Source organism: Rhinolophus ferrumequinum, chromosome 28 (assembly GCF_004115265.2).
Source record: "Rhinolophus ferrumequinum isolate MPI-CBG mRhiFer1 chromosome 28, mRhiFer1_v1.p, whole genome shotgun sequence".
In the NCBI taxonomy this organism is placed as follows: Eukaryota; Metazoa; Chordata; class Mammalia; order Chiroptera; family Rhinolophidae; genus Rhinolophus; species Rhinolophus ferrumequinum.
Window position 1 is genome coordinate 3,354,737 of NC_046311.1, and position 24,382 is coordinate 3,379,118.

Consider the following 24,382-nt stretch of genomic DNA (forward strand, 5'->3'; position numbering starts at 1 on the left):
CTCATTGGCCAGGCGTGCACGAGGGCCCGCCTTCCGGAGGTTGCAGGGCGGCCCCCGCGTTAACCCCCGGGTCGACGCCTCCGTGAGGGGCCGCGGGTGTGATCACAGAAGTGTGCTCGGGTCGGTTCTCAGCAGGCGAGGTCCGGAGTGAGACAGCCCTCCTACAGCGAGGTCAGGCCGGGAGGCTGGATCAGGAAGTTCGAGAGTGCCTTTGTCTGCTCTCCGTAGCGAAGGGGCGGGCCTCTCTGGTTCCCGCCCCGGAAGCGGAAGTGAGGGCGACGCTCGGTCCTGTCCTGTGTGAGCTTGACCCCGGCGCCAGCCGTTCCGTCCGCTGGTCATATTGCGCCCTCTCTCCTTTCGGTGTCCCGCTCGCTGGCCCCACCATGCTGTCTCTAGATTTTTTGGACGATGTGCGGCGGATGAACAAACGGCAGGTGAGGTTGGCCGCTCACTGTTTTTCCGGGCTCCCCTTGTCCATTGGTCGCTGCCACTGCCGGGTCCTGGGGACCTCTGGGCCCGTGTGTGAGGGCCTGAGCAGGTCTGACGCCTGGATCATTCCATCTCTTTGTGGGGTCTGAGGCCAGAGGTCGCTTACGCTGCCCCCTATTTTTAGTCCCTGTCTAAGAATGGGCCTGCTAGGGGCGAAGCGACAAGCGAGTCTTCATGTTCCGTTCTTCTCAGTGAGGCAGAGGAGCAAATGGAAACCGGAGGGAGTTGGGGTTGCTTATTGTTTTAGACTTGGTAAGGCGGCAAACTCGGGGTTTCTCCAGTCGCAGCGACTCCCCATAGATTCCGGAGACTAGGTTTAGCAATTCACTGCTCCAGGGATGCTCGGGAAAGCGGTTGTAGGCCCCACAAAAGCCGTTTTGCTGCTTTCAGCCGGCCGCAACTCTTCTCATCCAGTTGGGCCCCAGCGGGCTGCACTGACTTCCTTGACCCACCTCTGACTTAGAGTTGAAACAGGTATTAAACTTGTCCTTGAGTCCATTTAGCGTTATGGTGGCAGTCCTCACAATCCTCGGGTATACCGACCAATGTTAGTGGTACAGGGATCTTGAAATTTAGATCTTCTGATTTTGTCCATAAATCTTACTCCGTCTTGAACTTCTAGATCGTTATGTCAGTCACATAGTAGTACTGGGAATTCTGTTGTGATCATTTAGTTATTAGAAAAGGTTGCTCCTTTTCATCTTGTGCTCCATCGGTGTCTGTAGAGCCTAGTTTTGCTTGCCTCGGACCTTTTTACAGTATTTTGCTCTTGAGAATTATCCTGATGTCACCTAAAGATTTTCCTCTTGGATTTGTATTTTGCCATATTTATAATTGCCATTTAGGGAAGTGGACAGGCAACCTCCCCTTAGTCGCCTTCAGACTTTAGCTAGCTCAGTGTCACCATCTCTTAGACATGTTTCTTAATTCTTTCAGTCATAATTGGTCATTTTCAAATTGCACAAAAAGTTTGCCTTTAAGATAACACTTTATTGTGTTTTCCTTTTCATCCATATCTGAATTTTTATGTGCCACAGACATTTCTCTGAAGAAATCCTTATTTTGGGCCTATGCTATTCATTGTACCTTATGCTAGATGCAATGAAAGAAATACAAAGGTAAATAAGACAGACTGCCTTAAAGGAGCATAAAAAAATGGGTAGAAAATGGTTAAGGCAAAACAATAAGTATCTTGAGCTCTTGCTATGTGTGATGTGCTTTATATACCTGTGAAGCAGGTAATGTTCTCATTATACAAATGAAGAAAATGAGCAGCATCCAGAGCTTGTGAGAAGGAGGTAGGAGGGATTGGATAGCGTGGGGGTGGGGTGAGAGAAGGTACTCAAATGAGGTGTTACCTCTACATAACATTGGGGGGAAAAGAATTGACCGAGACTATAGATACTGAGAGCTCATCGCATGAAAAGAGGGAAATTAGAAATTTAGTTTTACTTTTCTATAAGTGCTGTCATTGCATAACTTCTCCATTTATATATTTACATATCATCAAATATCTGATTAATTTGAGTTGTAATTGTTTTTCTTACTATGTTCATAGAGGAATCCTTTAGTACAGTAAACGCCATGGATTTAAAGTGTACCATTTGATAAGAGTCCACAGATACACCCATCCCAATCAAGATACAGAGCATTTCTATCGCTCACAAGGTCCCTTGTGTCCCTGTGTAGTTCATCTCTCCTGTAGCACTTGGCAATCACTGGTTTGCTTTTTATCAGTACAGATGGTTTTGCATTTTATATAAATGGAGTCACAGAGTAGGTATTCTTTTGAACTTTGAGTTTTCATTGATTTTGCATGCCTAACTCAAGACTTGTTTATTACATGTAAAGTAGTGGTTTTTTTGGTCTGCTTCACAATTTTCAAAAGTAAAGTCTTTTGTTACCTTCACTGCATCCTATACACTATTGCCAGATTAATCTCCTCTCTCTCGCCCTCAAACCTTCAGTAGCTCCCCATTGCCTTGTAGGTTTAAAGCCCAAACCTCTTAGAAAGGCATTTGTTGTAAGACCCAGTCATTTTACATCCTGCCATTTCTTACCATTTCAGTCTCGTCCCAGTTTATTCTTCCACCTATTTCATATCAGTGTCTCTATGAACATTGTTCTATTCAAACCTTGTGTGTTTAACTGTCCTCAGAACTCCCCTTTTATTGTTTCTGAGTATTTTGTGGACTGCCCTCAAATATTAGGTGATCCCCAAAGTCCTTTTAGCTTATATACTATTTTATTTGTCTTCTCCCCTTTGGAATGTGACTAAAGTCTCAGATCACCATTTTCCTGAGGCATTTCTTAATCCATGAAGCCCTGGTTTGTAGAGTTTGCTTATTTCTGTAGTGTAAATACTCCCAACGGGACTGATTTCAAGGTACTAACGTGACACCACTGCCTGTGGAATTAGGAAGAGATATGGTAACATGCAACTGTAATTTCCACCTAGTGGATAAAATAGAAAAATTAACCTCAAGAATACAGATAATAGTAAAATGTAGTAAAATAATTAGGAACTGATAACTGAGACCATTTCTTACCTTTGTTTTTAATTGTACTAATTTTTAGTAATACTGTGTTTAACAACCAGCTTGCAAAATTGCTAAAATTTTAGCAGATTGGCTCCAGCACAGCACTGGTTGTCGTGGGTTAGTTTTTTGATGCCCATTGAGATGGCTTTTGTGTGCAGGAAGGCCAATTTATTAGAGTTATTTTTCATTTGAAAAAAATAATATTCAATTTGTTAAAGCTAAAATTAAAAACTGAGTTCTTAAGCTTTTAGAATCAGTTTACAAATCTATTTACAGTCTAGCGAATTTTAACAATCACTTTTAAGGGCCTTTGAATATTTGGGCTAATGTACCAACTTAAACATCTTAAAAACATTAAATTTAATGAATAAGTTAAATTTTTTTCCTTTTTAAGAATGTCAGTCATTCTTAACAAACCACTGCATACTTGTAATTTTTATAAATTAGGAGTTTAAGTTCTCTCAAATGTTTCAACACTATACAAATAGTAAACTTTGTAAGTAAAATACTAAATCTACAACAATTTATTATACATTTTAAATTGGAATTACAAACCTGACCTATTACTTATAATTAGGCAAATTCTCTTAAATTTTACAAATACTTAAAATTCCAAGTATGCACAGTCCTTGACATTAAAATATATCACTGTATATAATTTCCTTTTATCACTTCTGTTCTTAATTATAAATTTGGGGAGAGGGGGGTAAAAAAATGTTTACTAGCTACGAAAATAAGCATGTCATGCCAAGTAATTTTTATGTTACTTTCACATGTAATTTGTGGGATTGTCTTCTCTGCTTGCTGAAAATTCTTAATGACCAGAGGATATTTGCCAGGGTGTGATCAGATCCATATTTGAGCCCTGATGGGATTAATCTGACTTTCACAGAATTTGCTTTTTATTACGTAGCTCCTCTTTAGCTCTCTTACTTACTGGATTGAATTTTGCATTTCTTTGGATTTTAATTATCTATATGTCTTCCTGCCTAAATCTAAAGACCTTAGGACTTGGCAGAATCCTCTACTTTTTTTATATCTTCCTGTCTATCTTCCTGTCTCTTAGGAATCTTCCTGTCTCTTTATATCTTCCTGTCTCTTAGGATCACTTAACTGTTAATGACTGTTATATTGATATCTGATTGAATTCTGGAAATATTTGATAACTTTATTTTTAATGAATTGGCCCTCTAGTGAAGCACATAGAAACCTAGGAGATTTCTCTTAGACTTGGACCTAATCTGAGTAAACATGCAGCAAATAGGAGGTATATGCAACACAGAAGACAGATCCATTGCTTTTTCTGATTATTGAAAACTAATCTGGTCTTGTTCAGGATCAGGAAAATCTTCTCACTGGCAGGGTATCAACATTTAGTAATGAACTGCCAAGTTTCGACATCAGCCTCCATGACATATACAAGGAAATCCCAGGGAAAAGTATGTTATAAACTGCACGTACTATCCAAGAGTATATTCTTCTTAACCACTCTTTATCCTGTGTAACTGAGTGAAGTCTAGAATACAGCGCCATAGTAAGGATTAAGGCCTTTACCTGCTACAGTTCCTAGGTCAGGGTTTAGTCTGGGAAGCAGAACCACTAAATATTGTGGAAATAAGGGATTTATTATAAGAATAAGATCTTACTCTATTGTGGGAGAAGCTGGATAAGTAAGAGTCTAAAACTGAGAGATAGAGAATCAGAGAAATGTCACTAACCAGGTCCTCTGAACCACTGTTACGGGTGGGCACATCCACGCTTGCCATGGAATCTGGGGCTGAATTTCACGTCTGGCCAATGGAGGGGGATCACACCAAAGGAGCGAAAGTGGAAGGCTCTCCCCTGGTCTGTTAGCCGGACAAGCTGGACGCGGAGCGGGGAGGGCAAGGGTGACCTGGGTTCTGCCAGGCCCTTAATGTCTGTCTCTCACCTCTCACCCCATGATGTGTAGTTGCTGCACCTGATTTGCTCAAGTGTTGCAAATAATTTTTATATCTATACCCATGATACTGTTGTGTAGTTTTCTTGTAATATCTTTCGTCTGGTTTGGGTATTCTACGGTAACGGGGGGACCGTAGAATGAGATGGGAAATACTCCCTCTTCTGCAATTGTCTGCAATCTATAGATTCAATTTCTTTAATAGACATAGGTCTGTTTGGGTTATGTATTTCTTCTGTGAGCTTCGGTAGCTTGTTCTTTCAAAGACTGTATTGGTGTAAAGGTATTCATAATACTTATTAGCCTTTTAATATTTGTATATTAACACAAATTAATATGTAATTGCTCTAGTGATGTCACCTCTCTCATTCCTTCCTGATATTAGTAATTCATTTCTTCTCTTTTTTTTCCTGATTAGTCTGGCCAGTTGATCTCAAAGAACCAATTTTTGGTTTGATTAATTTTCTTTATTTTTCTGTCTCATTTCTCCTCTTATTTTTAGTATTTCTTTTCTGTGTTACTTTGGGCTTCATTTGCTATTCCTAGTGTTTTAGGTAGAAGCTTGATTTGGGAAATCCACAAATATTTGGAAATTAAACAATGCATTTCTAAATAACCCATGGATCAAAGGAGAATCACAAGGGGAATTATAAAATATTTTAACTGAGTGTAAACAAAACACAACATATAATTTGAGGCCTTTACTGCTATGAAATTCCTCTACGTGCTACTTTTAGGTGCATCCCACAAATGCTAAAGAAGAAAAAGACAGGTTTTATATTTACCAACATATTATTTCCAGTGCTCTTCATTCCTCTCTAAAATCCAGATTTTGTTTGGTATTTTCCTTTTGCCTGGAGGAATTTTTAAAAACTTTTTTTTTTCTTTTTTGGTATTATATGTCTGCTCATGATGAATTTTAGTTTCTGTGCGTTTGAAAAGGTTTTATTTTGCTTTCATGTGTGAAAGCAATTTCACGGGACATAGAAGTTTAGGTTGATAGTTTTTATTTCAGTACTTTCAAGAAGTCACATCCTTCCTGCTCCATGTGAACATTGAGCATTGTTCCATCTGCTCTTTTTAGATGGTTCCTTTTCTTTCCCCTGTGTTAGCTGATTACCTCTCAGCCGAGGACTGAGGAGACCCCTGCGGGTCTTTGTGTAGCTCTCACTTCTGTGCTGTGCTGCAGCCTCTGTCCAGCAGCCTCTGTCCAGCTGCCGTCGCCTCCCCAAACTCCCAGTTCTTTATCCTCAAGTCAAGCAGACTTCCACGCTCTGTCTGCATTTCCCCTTCGCTGTTGGTCCGGAAACTCTCCAGCCAATAAGTTGGGACAATCGTAAGGTGGGACAGTCGTAGGGCTCACCTTTGTTTCTCCTTTTTAAGGAATCACAGCTCTATTATGCTCCCTGGACACAGTCACATGTCCAATGTCTCAAAACTGTTGTTTCATATGTTTTGTCCAGTGTTTTAGCTATTTCAGGCAGGAATGTAAATTTGGTCTCTGGTACTCCAGCTTGGCCCATCTTTTTCAAATTCATTTATGTTGTGCGTGTCAGTAGTTCATATTTTTCTATTCCTGAGTAGTATTCTATTATGAAAATACTGCAATTTGTTTATTCATCTGTCAGTGGACATTGTGTTTTTTTCCAATTTGAGGCTATTGTGAATGAAGCTACTGTACATGTGTTGTACAGGTATGTTTTCATATGTCAGCTGTTAAAACGGTTTAACAGATTTTTTAAATGAAACTTGTCTTACTGTTATTGATATTTTATGCCTGTTTGACTATTCAGGATTTTTGCTGTGGTTATTATTTGAGATCCCCTCTGGGACCAGCAGTGACTTTTTGGGGCCGCAATAACAGGGTCTGTTCTGAACTTGCTTCAGTTTTTCCAATGCCATCAGTTTTACCTGTAGCTGCTGTCAGTGTGTCTGCCTCCCATATCCTAGCTTGTCATCACTTCTGTGAGTAGAAAGCTGGGGAATTGTGGTTATGGATTGATGAGTTTCTCAGTTTGAGGTCCTGAGATAAGTAGAATTTAAGACTGAGGCCAACTGCTCTTTCGTAGCTTTCAGACATTTTGGCTTCCATGGTCATTTCTGTCTTTGCTTGAGATTACCGGAAGTCTGACTGCTGTGAAAATACCCTGTATGTTGAACTTCAAATGTCTCTTATGAGAATAGGAAGTATAATTGGTATATGTGATAACTATAATAGATAAGTGAGCAGTACATAACGTTCAGATTGTGGCCTGTTAAATTATAGTATTTAAAATTACTATCAGCTTTTATTTTGCTGAATTTCTGTCCTAGGTTATGTGTCTTTAATCTAGAACAGTCTCCCACCTTTATTTTCCTGATATTGAATTTTTGAAGACTGGATCGGTTGTCTTGTAGAATGTCCACATGCACATATATTTTTTTAAATAACAAAAATTGAACTTACATTGTGTATATTTTTGAAACTTTTCTTTTTTTCACTTTGCAGTATTTTGTGAATGTCTTTTCAGGTTCACATTTTCAATGGTACATGTAAGGTTTTCCATAATCTGAGCTCAATCTGCTTTTCCAGATTTCTCTCAGTACTCTCCCCTGCCATCTTTTCATTTCTTGTACCATCGCCATGGTGTCCAGTCACCCCGTCTGCTTTTACTCATTATCCAGCCTTAGTCCCACACAGTTAGTTCATGTTATTTCCCTCACTTGAAATGCCTGTCTGATATTGTATCTGCTTATTCAAGTCATAGAATTTTACAGTTTATTAGATGGTGGAAATTTATTAAGACAGAAGGCTGGCCTTCGAGTCCTAACTGTGTGACTGACAAGCCATATGTCTTTGGTAAAGTTACTTCCTCTCTCTCAGACTGTTTCCTCCACTATAAAATGAAGGGTGAGGTTAAATGTCATTGAACAACCTGTGGTTAACAAGGGAGACATAGTGCAGAAAAGGAAGTACTAGAGGAGTTAAGAAGCAGAAATTTATTACTGTTGGCTGGTGTGTATCATGGATGTGATAGAATTTAAGCTGAATGGTTGTGAAGCCCAAATGAAATAACTTAGGCAAAAGGTTCTGAAAATAATAACTTACCGTGTAAATGTAACATCTATTGCAAACAAAATGGAGCAGGGTGCTTGGGGTGAGAGAAGGAGGGCTGTCCTGCGATGCTGATGGTGTGATTATTACAGTATTTAAAATCATGTCTCAGACCTTCAGCTGCCCTGATAATGCTGCTTGAAACTTGTAAATTGGTACTCCGCTCCGTTGTGTTCCTGGGTGGGGATCAACACGGATCTGATCTCTTCTCTTTTGTTCTTGCAGCTCTATTATCAAGTCCTAAATTTTGGAATGATTGTCTCCTCGGCACTAATGATCTGGAAGGGGCTAATGGTCATAACTGGAAGTGAAAGTCCAATTGTAGTGGTGCTCAGGTAACAATGAATTTTTCTTTTCAAGGCATTTCCGTGCATGGCATTACTTGGGAGGAAAGCTGAGATATGACTGTAGTATCATCGCTCTAGAAACTCCTCTTTCCCAGGACCTCTTCTGGAAGAAAATGAGTTACTGCTTCTCAGTTGTGAGAAATTCTCAATCGTAGTCAGCACTTTCCATTCAAACCCGAAGGACTTATGACTGCTCTATAAAATATGTACTCTGTGACCTTTATTTTTTTTTAATTTAATTAATTAATTATTTATTTATTTAAGATTTTTATTGGGGAAGGGGAACAGGACTTTATTGGAACAGTGTGCACTGCCAGGACTTTTTTTTTTTTTCCAAGTCAAGTTGTTGTCCTTTCAATCTTAGTTGTGGAGGGCGCAGCTCAGCTCCAGGTCCAGTTGCTGTTTCTAGTTGCAGGGGGCAGAGCCCACCATCCTTTGTGGGAGTCGAACCGGCAACCTTGTGGTTGAGAGGACGCGCTCCGACCAACTGAGCCATCTGGGAGGCAGCTCAGCTCAAGGTGCCGTGTTCAATCTTAGTTGCAGGGGGCACTGCCCACCATCCCTTGTGGGACTTGAGGAGTTGAACGGGCAGCCTTGTGGTTGAGAGCCCACTGGCCCATGTGGGAATCGAACCGGCAGCCTTCGGAGTTAGGAGCATGGAGCTCCAACCGCCTGAGCCACCAGCCCGGCCCTGTGACCTTTATTTTTGGCACATCTCTTAAGACAGTGTTTCAATGTACTTTATTTTCCTGAAGTTCTTCTGTCTTAACGCTCTTCGCTTTGATATGTCAGGGCTGATATTTAGTTGCTAGCTTTCTAGATTATATATCAACTCCAAATTAAGAGTTTTTCTGCAGTGTGTTCTCAGTGTCAGTACAGAAGCACCACTAATTATTTCCATGTTTCCTGCTGACCTTTAAATATCACTTCTAAGTAGGCTTCAGGAGTTTTGAAGATATTAACGCCATCTCTTCAAGTGACAACCAGTACTGAATTTTCTTTCCATTGCACTTCTTTCCCTGTGCTAGTATTCATATTCTTAGTGCCTTAAAAACCTAACTTACTAACTCATTTTTGGAGAATCACCAGTTGGTTATTTAATTGAATCCTTATAGTTCTGTCTTATTTGAGGTTTAATTATATAAGCTCTCCGAAATCTTTTCTGGAGATAATGGAGTATAAACACAAAATAAATGGAACCATTAACATTATCTAGAGTCTAGATAACAGTACATTACTCTTAACAAGATGAATTTGACTTCTTCGTTGTCTTACGAGGATATATTTCCAGCAGCAAATGGTTGGAGGCACTGGGTCTCCAGTGTCTTACTCGTACCTTACTCACACTCTTACCTTAGTTTGTATTACTAATCAAATGCAACTGTGATTTTAGAGCTCCAAAGAAATGTGGGGATTTTATTAGCTGGAAAGCACTTAACGTGCTCCGCTGGCAGTACAGAGACTTGGGTCTCTAGCTGTCATTTTCTCACTACAACCTCGTGTCACTCACTTACTCACTGACCCATAGTTTCATCTATACAGTGAAGGCTAGACCAAGGTGATGTCAGAAGACCTTTGCAGTTCTAAAATTATGTGCCTAAGTTCCCACACAGTCTGTGGAGAGCTTCAATTGGTGAAGTGTTCAAACACTGACAGAAGGAGAAGCCACGCTAATTGGAAGCGTGGAGAAAAGGTGTAGAGAGAGGGCCCGGGGTGCTTCTTGTGGAGATTCTCCTGGGTTTATTTCAGATTGAGGTCCCTTCGGTGCAGATATTTAAGGACAATCTAACGACTGCTAAACTGGAGATGTTGGAATGAATAGTGAATTAGACTAAGGACTTGCTCAACACATTGGTGGCCCTGAAAATAGTACACTTTTGTGACAGCTGGAAAGTATTTTCAGTTGGCACTTAAAAGTGACGTTTGGACAACTTATTTGGTAGCGAGATTATTTATATACTAAACTTTACTGATTGCCAATGTGGTATAAAGAAAAGAAATGAAAAGAGACCAGGTCATATTAGAAAAGAATCTGGTTGAGACGGGAAAGAGTAGTCATTAGAGAAAGACAGTTCATGCGATTTGGGTGGCCAGATAGGTTTTATCTGGCCAGGGTTTCGTGTCACTGCAAGGAATATAATTTTTACCCGAACCAAGGGGCCTGGGGGTGGGCACAAGGCTCATAGCACCAGCATGGGCCAGGGAGCTGTGTCCTACACAACTAGACTGAGAGACAGCGGCTTGAAACAGACGGGGGAGGCGGGAGAAGGGGAGGAATGTTTTTTTAATCAGGAAAAAGTTAGTTATGTTTTCATTATACGAAATGTTGAAAACATACCCCAAAAAATCTAGATGAAGCTAAGTCACCCCTAGTTCTGGGATATAATCACTATTAACATTTTTGTTTCATGTATATTATTTCTTACATAATAGAGGTAATTCCATATATGCATCCTTTTCTCTATTTTTTCCCCTTATCATTCTCGTGTCCGTGTTTTTTAGTTTTTAAAGAAAAGTAAGCCTTTATGTTGTTTCACAAATAAACTGTGTTCATGTTTTTAATAACACTTTTAATAGTTGCCAAGTGTTCAATTATAAGTAAGAGCCTGGACAAACTAGTCTCCCAATCTGCCTCCTCATCTGTTCCAGTTCTACTCCTTAATCCAATAAATATTTGAATGTCTTTTAGCTTATGCAATGATGTTTCTTTTGTTTATTTAACTTTTTAAGTTTTTCATTGTTTTTTAATTCTTTGTTGGAGTGATTTAAATGCAGATATTATTGTGATACTCCCTGTTTCAAATTCTAGCGTGGCTCAGAGGCAGTTTAGCACAGTGAGAGCGGGTTCTGTCGGACTCCCTGGGTTCAAATCTCACCTTTATCATTTTTTTTTTATTATTTATTACTTTAGATCTTTCTAAGCCTCAGTCTCCTTGTCTATAAAGTTGGGATAATAATAGTACCTATATTATACAGTTGTTCTGAAGATTAAAAAAAAGACTTAGAATAGCACTTTGTGCTCAATAAAGATGAGTCATTCAGCCAGAGCCACTCAGCTTTTATCTGTTTTTATCTGTTTTATTTATATGTAATCTTCAAGCAAGGTTTCATTTTCAAGCAGGTGAACAAAGGATGGCACTGATTTTTAAAATCAATCAAAGTAAGAACTTGAAAACTACACAGCTAGACTACCTTCTGTAATATTTTCACCAAACACATGTCCTATCTTCTGTCCAAAAACCTTCAGAAAAAGGAGCTCAATGCCCCACGAGGAACCTTAACAAAACTTTTAAGAATAAAGATGTACTGAAAATCCATCTTTCTAGAGGTCCCCAAATTTTGCTGTTGGAACCACCTTGGATCTTTACAAAATACCGATACCTTTCTCCCATTCCAGACATTCTGATTTAAATTGCTTGAGATATGAGTTGGGTGTTGGGATTTTTAAAAATGTTTTCCCGGTAATCCTAATGGTCAGCAAAGTTTGGGAAGCACTGCCATGTTTCCCGTTTGTACAGAGGCAGAGTCTTCAAACAGAAATGTTTGCACGTTGTGTATTCCTTCCTTGAATTTTATTCCCCGTCTACCCATTTGCCCCTTACTATGTCTGTTGTTTTTGAAAATTGGAGCTTGAGTTAGCACAAATATCTTAGGGTCTTTGAAGAATTTGGGATAGGGTAGAACAGGTGAGAGGTGAGAAGTTTGTCTTCAATAATTACCGTGGAATTGAATCCTTCCCTTGTTTCTGAAATCCTAGGCAAAAATTTCTGCCCTTGTCCTTGGTTTTCTTTCTTGTTTCTCTTTTTAAAATAAATAAGGTGATAACACAAGCATTATCTCTGTGGCTGACTGTTCTTTGACTTGATGAGCCATTCTTCCTTCTTAATGGGTTGAAATCATAAGGTCATCTTGGTCTGTATCTTTCTAAATGGCAAGAGAAGATGATCCAGTGCTCATTTGAATATTTGAATATATTTGGCGTTTTCAGATGAAGTGAGAATAAGGGCAGTGATTACAAAGTTCATTCTTTTATATTCCGTTTGTCACTTGAGATTTTAAAAGGTTAAGGAATTAGTAACATTGCCCTTTTCAATATTTAAGCTCCTTTGAATAGTAATGCTTGAAATGAAACTAGTTAATGAATGCTAATAACTAAAGAAACCTTTAGTGTAACTCATTAGTATGAAGAAACCATTTTTTATGAACAGTACACATTTATGTCAGTGTATGTGGTTAAGATACTGAGTTTACGCCGAAGTTGGTACTTTTGTTTTGTTGAATATCTAATTTTGAAAGCAAATTTAATCTCAGACTTTTTGTTTTTTGCTATTCTATTCTTCTTTCCCTCCCAGTGGCAGCATGGAACCTGCATTTCATAGAGGAGATCTTCTCTTTCTAACAAATCGAGTGGAAGATCCCATACGAGTGGGAGAAATTGTTGTTTTTAGGATAGAAGGAAGAGAGATTCCTATAGTTCACCGAGTCTTGAAGATCCATGAAAAGTATGTGCAAACCGTATCTTCTCTGGTTTAAAATATTTTTATGTTTTAGTGTCTATAGTATTTAATTTTGATAGCCTACAGATTAAAAAGGGTAGGAAACTCCTAGGTCCCTCTTCCAATCCATTTTTATGAATGCCTGAAGGCTTGGTGAGCATTTGGAAAACTAAATCGTTATTTATTAGTTCATTTATTTCCCTGGAGGTTTTTCTTGGTTCCCTTCCCCTTCCCAACCAATCCGTAACCCTATGTATTCCAAAGCAGTCAACAACTTACTGGGCCTCCTTACCTGTGTAAGAACGTCCCTTGCAAGTGATACGGGCCCACCCTCCCGGGGTGAACTCTTGGTCACTGAGAGGAACTTGATCATCAGTCACAATAAGAAGCAGAAAACATTTTGCCTGACACTCCCTCCCTCATGATTCACTCCTGCAGTGTCACGCGGCCCGCCTTCTGCTGTGGTCCCTGAGCCTCTGAGGTGGGGGAGCATAGTGGTCACTTGCCGGGACATTAGTTGTCCGCATGGTAGACAAGGCCACAGCACCAGTATATTGTACTGTACGTATGTATGCCAGCACTGTGTGTAACCCCCAAATGATGGAAAGCTTGATCCCACATAGAATCTTCTGATATAATGGAGGAGGTAGCCTGAATCTGTTAAAAAAAATCTGTAAGGCAATCTAACAGACATTTCAAATAAGAATACAGTTATTAACTTGTTCAAATTCTGAAGACAATTTCTAAAATCTAAGTTATTTTAAATATCGACTGTGGCATGGTAGAATTAGAAAGGACCCATGGAAAAGAAACCTTGAGAATCACCTGCGGGTGGAGGTGAGGCTTACCAATGAGCAAACAATTTCACTTCTCTGGTTCTCAGTTTCCCTATCTGTAATACAAAGAGGTTTAGGAAAATGAATGGTAAGATCTCTCTGCATTCTAAGCCTGTGTTCCCCTGTCCAGTTACATATTCCTCAGCCCCTCCCTTCCAACTCTGTAGTATTTCTAGTTAAGGAAAACGTTGAGAAGGGAAGGAAAGAAAGAAATGAAGGGAAAAGGAGGCATCCTGGGGGACACATGGGGCAATGAAACGGTGGGGTTGATTTAGGTTCTTGAGTATGCGGAAGCCTAAATAAATATTATCTTATTCTCAACACCCTCTAAAGTAGTTTATCTTCTCCACCTAAAGAAGAAGCAACTGCCAGTTACTGCTTTTTGAAAATCCCTCGTTTAGAAGAGTTCTTTCTTCGTTGGTGAAATAAAGATCTGACTTTTTTTTTCAGATTTGAGTATATATTTTGAAAGATGATGATTTTTCAATGGCATTTTATTATTGACTAGGAAAGAATAACTTAATTTTTTTAGAAATCTATTTTGGAATTGTGAAGGTTTATTCAGCACAGATAGTATTTTCCAGAGTCTTAGAATGGATTTGTGTTGTTTATTCTCAGCACTGCCTGTTGTGAACATAGCAGAACCCACTTTCCCCTGAATTTATCAGAGAAAATCAAATTAAACCCAGGCCCTGCCTTCATAGAGCAGAAAGCAATCCAATTTTATGTGTGATCCTTTGAAATTGAGTGTTTCTTTTTTCTTTTATTTTTTTTAAACAATTCATCCTGTTTCAGGGCAGGTTCATTGGCAGATGTTATATCAACTACAGATTCCTTACATGTAAAAAATAATTTTTAACAGAAATCTGAAACCTGTATGTACTTATAATCTGGGGGTTTCAGTGATTTATTTTAGACTCCTGAGATGCCTTCAATTGCAGGCCCGTTTAAATAATATCATTAATATTCTGAAGTTTCCAGTTTCCTTTTTTTTTTGAGAGACTGAAATACCTGGTTGTAATAATCATTAGATTTAATAGTATGAATACTGTTTTTAAATGTGGAACCAAATAACAACCAAAATAAATTAAGTTTGGTAGCCAGTGCATCCTGAATCTCTTCAGACTGGTTTCTGCACTCTTACTCATTTCTTTCATAAGACATAAAATACTGGAGAGCGTTTGAGATCTTGCTCCCCAGCATATGTCGTCAGTTTGACTCAAATAAACTTATAAAAATTTTAAAAAGAAAATTTAAAAAAAGGGGAAGAAAATCTTGAGCTGTAAGAAGAATAGGAGTAGGAATTGTTCAACTGCCTCTCTTGTCTCGCTCCTCCTTTCCTTTTTCATCTGCTTCTTATGTACGGTGCGTTTGTAAATTTGTAAATATCAAATAAAGCTCTTTTTTTCACATGTTGAATCTCTATCTTATGAACATTCTTATTATTATGTGTATTTTTACACACGATATTGCATAAAATTGCAAAATACAGAAAACAAAATCCCATATAATCCTAGCACCCAGAGAGAATGTTAAATTTTGGGTAATTCTCTTTTTGTTTTATAAACATACTAGATAGTTTATCTTTAACCATCTATTAAGTGCTCATTTCCTTCCTTCGACCATCACAGTATGATGGTTGAATTAAGTTGTAAGCGCGTTGAACTCCTTGGAGGTAGATGATATTAAATATTTGGTCCCTATGCCAGCAAGGGAACAGTCCTATATAAATGTATCAGCAGTCAGTGTTTGGGACCTAAGATTGGGAAGTGCTGGGGTGGGTTAAGAGCAGCTCTCATTGGAGCTGGCTGCCACCAGAGCATTTTGTTCCACTATTAAGTAGATGGAGAGCTATGCTTTTTCAAGCAGCAATAGTGATCTCTCCTGACTGTATGACAAAGGGGAGAAATGGGTATGTTTGTTTGTTTGGTTGGTTGTGTGGCAAATCAAGTCTTTGGGAATAGCCCAGATCTCCTGTGGCATCCCTTTTCTTTGCTGGAGTGTTTCCCATTTCCCAGGCTTTCCTCCTATTTGATTTTACTTTTTTGCATCTTGTGGGGCTGTTGTTACTTTCACGGTGGAATTGACTCTCCTTCCTGCTGCTCCTGACTTTCACTCTTGCATAGCTCCTCTTGGCACCTGTCCTCTTAGCCTCCAGCAGCCTCATTCTTTCACTTCTGAGGTGTCAGCTGCAGATTATTTTTCTCCGTATATATTTGCATTTTTTCTTACGGGAGTCTCATTTTTAATGTGACTGTTTCCACCTAACTGTTCCTGATGTTTGCAACACCTCCCAATTTAGTTTCATCTGCAGATTTAGTGTCTAATGAGCCAGTTTCTGGCTTAGCCTCTAAGTGGATATTAGTGGATATCAAGTGGAGTCTGAAGTTAATTTTTCTTTCTAGTTTAGTGGTTAACCCAAACTCACTTGAATTAATTTTAAGATAGTCTTTGTCAACTGTAGAATGCACTTTGCTTCCAATTAAATTTTAAAGTGACTAGAAACCTCATGGTTCTGTAGTAAAATTAAACCAATAATTTTTTGATCGAGTAAGATGCTATTATTTTTGCTTTTATTTTATTTTTTAAGTATGTTGACTTTCTAACATGCATAAAAGTAGATAAAACAGTACAATAAACTCCCATGTACCTATCACCTAGTCCCAATAATTATTAATCTATGGCCAATTCTGCCCCACCTACACGACCATCTCTTCCCCCTCTCCTGCCTTTGTTTTGAATCAAATCCTAGATATCATGTCATGTCATACGTAAATATTTCAGTAAATAGCTATGAGACATAATCAATGAGCTTTTCAAAAATATAACTACAGTTAGTATGGCTATACCTAAAAAAAATGAATATTCATTCCTTTGTATTATTAAGCTTCCAATCTTTGTTCAAATTCCCAATTGTGTCATAAGTTTTTTTTAACAGTTTGTTTGAATCCAGATTCAAATAAATTCCTTGGTTGCAATTGGTTGACAGGGCTTTATACGTTTTTTATTTAATGTCTAAATTCCTTCTCCAACTTCTTTGTTCCTTGCAACTTATTGGTTGAAGAAACTGGGTCATTCTGTAGTTTTCCACAGTCTTCGTTTTGGGGATTATATCCAGTGGGATAGTTTAGTGTGTTCCTTTGCTCTTTGTATTTCCAGAAAATTGGTGGTTTGTGTTTATTTCGATATAAAAATGAGATTATACTGTACATGCTATTTTGTAAACTTTTCTTCACTTAATACAATTTGTATGCTATTCCAGTGTCATTAAATACTCTTCTACAACATTGTACTTAATGCATGCATAGTATTTCAACTCCTGAATGTTAGACTTTTAGCTTGTTTCCCGTTTTTCCCTGTTGCAAACTACACAGCTGTGAACATCCTTTTATTAAATAAATAATTATTTAAATATTAGGAATAAGGATAAAATACCACAGTTCCACAGGAATTTTTGGTTAATGAGCACATTTTGTGCTTTCAAATGGTATGAAGGTATTTGATGACCTGGGTTTCTCTTACTCTTTTCAGGCAAAATGGACACATCAAGTTTTTGACCAAAGGAGATAATAATGCGGTTGATGATCGAGGCCTCTATAAACAAGGGCAACATTGGCTAGAGAAGAAGGATGTCGTGGGGAGAGCGAGGGGGTAAGTATGGAGGGGGGCATTTGCTGAGTTCTTCATGGCCCTCTCAATCGTCTTGTCTGATCACACACGTTGACTATAATGGGTCAGTCCTGGTTCTACCAACTCATCTTGTTGTATCCTTTGCAAAAGTTTGCTTCTAAGAAATGCATCTGAAACTTCAGGTAAACTGCTGCACAGCAGAGGAAACGGCACAATGAAAGAATGGAACATTAGTGATGAGACGGTGAAGTGGAGTAACCTTTTAAAAACTGCTTTGTTTATTTAATTCATTCAAGAAATGTTCTTGGGCACCTTTCCTGTACTCTGGTGTCTTTGCTACGCTAGGCTCTGGGGAGCCAGAGCACTGTTATTCCTGCTTCATGGAACTTACAGTTCTCAGTCATTTACCGAGTCAGCAACGTGAAGTCTTCACCTATATTCATTTTATCGTGGTAATTTATTCCATCCTGTTATGTTTCTAGTCTTGAAATTATTGAGGGCAAATGAAATTAAAGAGTTATATTAAGCCTGTTTATTTCAGATTGTATCAAGAGAGCAGATCAGTGGAGGCCAGGAATTGTAAGTTATTGGTACAGGGGAGTACGGGATTATAACTGCCTTCTTATTATTAATAGTATTAACAATAACTCACATTTATCAGGGCTTACTATGTGCCGGACACTTATTCTAGGTGCTTTACATTTATTACCTCATTTTAACCTCAGAACAACCCTAATGTTTCCATTCTACAGATGAGGAAATAGACGAATTAGGTTGCTTATTACTAAGGTCACCCTGATGGTGACAAGTGGCTGGCTGACTCCGGAGCCCACCTTCTTCACCATCACATCAAGATTACTGGCATAACACTTCCGAGCCGGGCAGCTGCTGGTTCTCACTATGTAGGTGCCAATGGCAGGCACTCCTAGCACTGTCGGCACATCTGCTTCTTCGTTCTGACTTAGGACGTACTCTGGATTCAGGGATTCTGTTAGCGAACAGGCCACCACACTGAGGGACTCGCTTCCTACAGAGAAGCACGTGCGAGTTACTGGGTGGAAGCCGCCTCCGTTACAGCACAAGAGAGGCTCAGTCTAGGGCCAGAGAGATCGGACCAGAACAAGCACGCAAGTGTTTTGTCCCCTGCAGAGCTGGGTTTTGTGTGCATGCCTCCAGTTCAGGGGAGCTTCGTTTCCTATCAGAGCCAAACACACCTTTGAATCCAAATTAGCTCATCAGTGCTTCTGAGAACTCATTGTCCCATCTCCCTCAGTTCCCAAGAACAACTTACTATGATTATTCACTCAGGAACCTCTTCGAGTCTTTTTGTTTTTCCTTTAATTGTAAATGTACAGATTCATGTAGAAACATAAGGAAATAATCATCAAAAAGTCAAGTCACTTCTCTCCTTCTGTTCCCCTTCCATAAATATTTAACTTTTTGATGTATGATTTTTTTAGCCTTTCTAAAGATGCAGATGTTAAAATATACATTTGTGTATACATAATAAGCATGTTTTGTGTATGGGGAAACAGTGGTCATCACTGTTTATAACCTTTTTTCACCCCCCAGGGTTATTATTAATAGTATCTTTGCGAATCAAAAGATTTATCTCCATGTTGTCTTTTTCAAAGCTGTGTGCTATTCCACTGTATGGAGAGACTATTGATGTATTTTTTATTTGGACGACGTCCCATTGATGGACGCGCTGACTGTTGCCATTGTTTTAATTGTGGACGACGTTGTGATGAGCGTCCCTGTCGTATATCTCAGTGCGTCTCCCAGTCCTTCCTTCACAGTAAATTCTCAGAAGTGGGATTACTGGGTGAAACGTGCATGTTTTAAAGCTTCTGACAAATGTTGCCATGCTGCTTTATTTATACTCCTACCAGTGTAACATTGTCTCTTTGTCTGGATCTCGGTTCTTAGGTGTTGAATGCAGCTCTCTCTTCTCACTCTGGCCTCTTGTTTGGGTAAAAGATGCATCGCCCTATGAAAGAGTGAAGGAGCCAGGCTTTCACTCAAGTAATTTATCTTTCTGAAGGATTTGAAAAATCCCAAACGATATACAGTGCTATTTCTAAAATTCCAAAATTGAAGATAATAGACCCTTCTGTGGCTTTTAATTAAAAAATGTAATAGCCTGGTACTCTGAATTAGGTAACTTTCCAGGAAGTACAAACATCGGAGCATGAACAGCAGGAGCACAGGATCTTAACTGTACAAATTCACTTTCCGTTAATTATACCACCATTTGCCTTGACACATAATGGGGCATTTCACCTCCTTTTGTGGAAATTGTGTTTATAAAACCCTAAACTGGTATTTCAAAGTCAGACTGTACCCTGATGTTGAGAATAGAACTTTTCTGCACATTGTTCTGTGACTGGTACAAATGTCTTCATGCATTTGAAATAATTTTCTTTTCAAACAGCTGCACACTAAAAAATTTTACACTGAGGTCTAAGGCTCTAAATAAAACACATTATAAATTTTTTGTTGAAATGGGGTATAAAATTCACTATTTTTAAGTGTAGAATTCATTGGGCTTTGTTATATTCACAAAGTGGTGTAACCATCACCACTATCTAATTCCAGAACGTTTCCACAGCCCAGAAAGAAAACTCTGTACTCATTTGCAATCGCTCTCCATCCCCTTCTCCCTGCAGCCCCCGGCAACCACTAATCTACTTTCTGTCTCTATGGATTGCCTGTTCTGGACATTTTATATAGAACCTTACAATATATATTCTTTTGTGTGTGGCTTCTTTCATGTAGCATAATGTGTTCAAAGTTCATTCATGTTGTAACATGTAATAAAAACAGTTTTAGAAAATGAAACTAATACTGAATCAACTAAGTATTTAGTAGGAATGATTCTTTCTAAATTCAAGGAGTTGAAAGACACTCGAGCAGGGGTATCCAAACTTTTTTTAATGTTTTTTTACCAAGGGCCATATGTGGTAAAATACACAAACAGCTGGGCCACTCACTCGAGGTGAAGTATGTGTTGCCTCACCTGGTTTATTTAAGTAAACTAAATATATTTTTGGAATTTGCTGCGGGCCAATTAAAAATGGATTGCGGGCCACAGTTTGGACACCTCTGCACTAGAAGGTCTGTTAGTCAAAGAAGAGTAGAGAGCAACAGGAGTAAAGAATGAAAGCTGGCAGATCAGGGGATAGAGAAATACTGACAATGGAAAGAGGAAATAAAAACATAAGGAAAGAGCAGAGTAATTGGGCTGTCTGCTGACTGAAATCAGTTTCACGCGTGAGGCTTTTAAAATGTACTTTTTACTGAATTTGAGGCAGGTCATTTTGGGACAGAAACAATGATCCTTTGTAAGTTAGCTACTGGGTCCAAACTTCCCAGACACAGACCCCTTTTAACAGCTGACGAGTATTGTCTCCCAGTAGGTAGTTCTCCCTCCTGAGGCTACATCCTCAGCAGCATTTCAATCCCAGAACACCCAGGACATGTATATACCCACACTCTGCCTTCTAGATGGCAACTTGGCCCAGGCTGGTGTTGGAGTTGGCTTTGTGTGTGGCATTTGTTTTACTTATTTTAAACCTTCTGCTTATCATGAACTCTACTTTAGCAGACTTCATCTGAGCAGGGGAGGAAAACAGTGCAACTGACTTGAATTTAAGGTGACTGATGATAGCTTTATGCGCTCTCTGCTGTCTCCGTCCATGGAGGGAAGTGGTGATACCGAGAACTTAAGTCTTTTGTTTGACTCTGGACTGCCTGTCATATTCTGGCAGCCTTATGTTTTGCTTGTATTATCCTACAGATCAAGGTGCTTCCTTGTCATTCATGGTGGCAAGGAAAAACCAGCCTTTGGGGGAAAATGTTTCCATGGATAACTCACAAGCAGACTTCGTGATTCTTGGGAGCCAAAAGTTGTGGTTCTTGTAAGTGTAGATACTGCGTAGAGGTAACTGCAGAAGTCTCTGCCCATGAGAAGGGCTGCTGATGGGTGATCAGATCAGAATTAGCAGCCTGATATTGTCTTAACAGAAATCGCGGATACTCTTAGAGCTTTTAATCTGCATTTTACTGCCAGGCACTTGCCTTTATGTTCTTAAAGTAGATGACAGAGCTAAGCTGTTGCCCACTGAAAGCTGTTGTTTTTATGAAGGTGCTATAAACGAGACAAAAGAGATAGCAGAGTTATTACATTAAAAAGAAAAATATGTGTATTAAAAATATAGAGAGAATCTATAGCCATATTGGTCTAGAAACGTTAAACATTTTTTTCCATTTGTACAGGAGTAATGCACTGTGTTACATATGTAAGGTGTTATCTACATGGGTTTGAGTACAGACACTAATTTTCTAAATAATGGAAAAAAAAATACAGAGAGAGAGGCTCTATCCATCCTCCTAGACCTTAGCTGTGCCGACCTGTAGTGACTGTTATTTTCAGCTCTCAGAGGCCCGAAGGCTTGAATCTAAAGTGTGGGCCCTAAGAGGGGGTAATGTTTGCCTCCACATGCCTGTCCCATGCATCTCACTTGTTCGAGCTGTGCTGCTTGTATTTCGGTGTGCAGAAAAGTCATTTGGGTCCCACCTTCCAGAGATGCTCTGATTCAGTAAATCTGGGGAAGATACAGCGAGCTGCAAGTGATTCTGACAACAGAGGTCTAAGTTTTTAAGAAATATCAACCTATGGAATGGGAGTTAGGGGATGGGGGGAGAGAGAGATAGGTCTGGGTAATGCTGCCAGAAGGGAGAGGGGCAGGACAGGGTGACGACAGGAGACCGGAAGTAAGTGGAGTTCTTGAAAGGAAGTGAAATGTACCAAAGACCAAACCTCTGTTTTTCAAGTTGGCCTCAGGCTTTTATGGGGGAGGTAATTTCTGTTTGTGCACCTTTGGCATGGTGCAGAGGTTGTGGATGTTCTGAATAAAAGTATCTGGGCTATTTTAAAGTATGAAAAGGTCAGTCTCCACTTCAGCCAACCTCCCTTCTCCAGGACAGGCTCTAGGACCGTATCACCCAGGCAGCTCGAGTCCACTGCTGTTTCCTCGCACATCTGTGGTACCCTGCTATCTTTCTCTTTCTGCCTTGAATTCTTACGATGTTGACGAGTCTTTTGTGTTGAGAGGAGAATTGAAGTCCTGGGAGAAAATGAGATCCCCATGGGAAAGAGGAAAGAAGAGGCCTGGACATTCAAGCTTTCAGGCAGGCAGTATTTACCAGATGTCTGCTGTGTGTGGGGTGTTAGGTTTGGTGTGAAGATACGGTGGGGAACAAGATGGGCATCACTTTTGCCCCAACAGAACTTAGAGTCGACTAGGGGAGACAGATACTGTACAGCTAGTTAGACGACTAACTATGTAATTGAAATTGTGATGAAGACTTCAAAGGAAATATGTCAGGTGCCATGAGTTTATTGAACAGGTGGTTTTACCTACTTTGAGGGGACAAAGTTTAGGAGCAAGAGGAAAGAAAGAGCTACTGAAAAACACAAAAGTGTAGCAGTGAAAAGGAAGGCGTGGAAATAGATAACGTGGTGTGTTAGAGAAACCAAGGAGAACGGGTGTTCAGGGGCAAGTTTGTGACCATCAAAGTCAAATGCTGCAGAGTAAAGGAAGGTGGGAGCTGAGACTGGTCTGCTGCATATGGTGATTTAAACTGTTCTAGAAAGTTGCAGGATTCAGAGAGCCAAAGCCAGGTTACAGGTGTTTAAAGAAATGAGAGGATGAGGATGGGGAAATCTAAAGAAATGAGAGGATGAGGATGGGGAAATCTTAAGTCCTGGTACAGGACCCTTACTCTCACTTTTGGACACTTAGCATGAAGTACCTTGTAACGTCCTGCCTGTGTTTGCCTCGTCTCCCCAACTAGACAGACAGTTCCCTGAAGCTTATGATGACCACCCAGCCCCAGCACTGAGTCAGCGTGTAGCACTAGAGTCACCAACTCGAGGTCTCAGACCTCGGATGTGGTGCTGGTCCCACCGCACAGGAGCCACGTGCTGTGTGCAGGAGCCTCTGTTTCCTCATCTATAAAATGGTGCTATTCCTAACGTCCCTCTCGCTGGGCTGTGGAAAGGATTAATAGGACGGTATATACATGAATGGGCTTCGTGAATGGAAAATTCGTTTTCTGTCAGAACTGAGAATGTTATAACAGCTACTGAGGAAGTTCCGTGACCATCAGTTTTTTGTTTGTTTGTTTAGATTTGTTCCTTATATTGGGATTGTGACGATCCTCATGAATGACTATCCTAAATTTAAGGTAAGATCCTGTCCTACATGTTTCATTAAAAACGTGATCTTTTGCTACATTTGGGAAAGTACAGATTACAGTTAAAAGACGGAAAGCTAGTTGGATAGTTGAGTAATGTCTCCTGGTCACCAAGGCCAGTTCAGTAACTCGGAAGACGTGTGACCTGTGAAGGCTTCTCTGACTGTGTCCTGTGTTTCTTTTCTCTAGTACGCAGTGCTCTTTTTGCTGGGTTTATTTGTGCTGGTCCATCGGGAGTAAGAAGTCTGCCTTGCTGTTCCTGGAAGATGCCGCACTTTTTGTTACTGATGTCTGGAGTAGATACTGGTCTGTGATTGGTGGCGTGGAGAGCACACGTGGTGGCACTTCTTGGTAGCACTGGTTTGCGTTAGTTTGTGTTTCCATGCCAGAGTCTGTGTGGGCGGGTGTGTGGGCACCACCGCGTGCACTCGAGGGGACTTTCAATCACAGGATTTCATATGTTGTCATTGTCACACTTTCGCATTTTTGTACATTCGTGAATTTTTTATATTAAAAGGTTGAGCCAAAGCCCCCAGTGTTTGTACTTTGAAGCCACGCTTCACTTCTAAAGTGCCTACAGAGTGCTGTAAATGAACACGCAGCTCGCTCTGCACGAGTTTGAAGCATCATTCCTCCTAATGGGAATGGCATATACTGAGGTGGTCGGAAGTCTTAACTTTGCAAAATTTTAAATAAAAGACTTTGCATATTGAACTTATCCCTGACTTGTGTTTGTCGGGAAAGCTTCTG

The 24,382-nt window shown here is 39.7% G+C and overlaps 1 protein-coding gene across 3 annotated transcripts; it reads left to right on the top strand.

Moving 5' to 3' along the window:
- On the top strand, nucleotides 1-24,355 carry SEC11A (SEC11 homolog A, signal peptidase complex subunit). Of its 3 annotated transcripts, XM_033100126.1 has the most exons (6): nucleotides 25-434; nucleotides 8,288-8,397; nucleotides 12,762-12,911; nucleotides 17,273-17,392; nucleotides 23,566-23,623; nucleotides 23,822-24,355. In XM_033100126.1, the coding sequence occupies exons 1-6, from the start codon at nucleotides 384-386 to the stop codon at nucleotides 23,870-23,872; spliced, it is 540 nt and encodes a 179-aa protein (XP_032956017.1). In that variant the 5' UTR covers nucleotides 25-383; the 3' UTR covers nucleotides 23,873-24,355. The 3 variants fall into 3 exon arrangements, with proteins under 3 accessions (XP_032956019.1, XP_032956018.1, XP_032956017.1); XM_033100128.1 differs by lacking the exon at nucleotides 23,566-23,623 and having other exon boundaries at nucleotides 1-434; nucleotides 23,822-24,346; XM_033100127.1 differs by lacking the exons at nucleotides 23,566-23,623; nucleotides 23,822-24,355 and adding an exon at nucleotides 17,913-18,000 and having other exon boundaries at nucleotides 5-434.
- The last annotated feature ends 27 nt before the right edge of the window (nucleotides 24,356-24,382 follow it).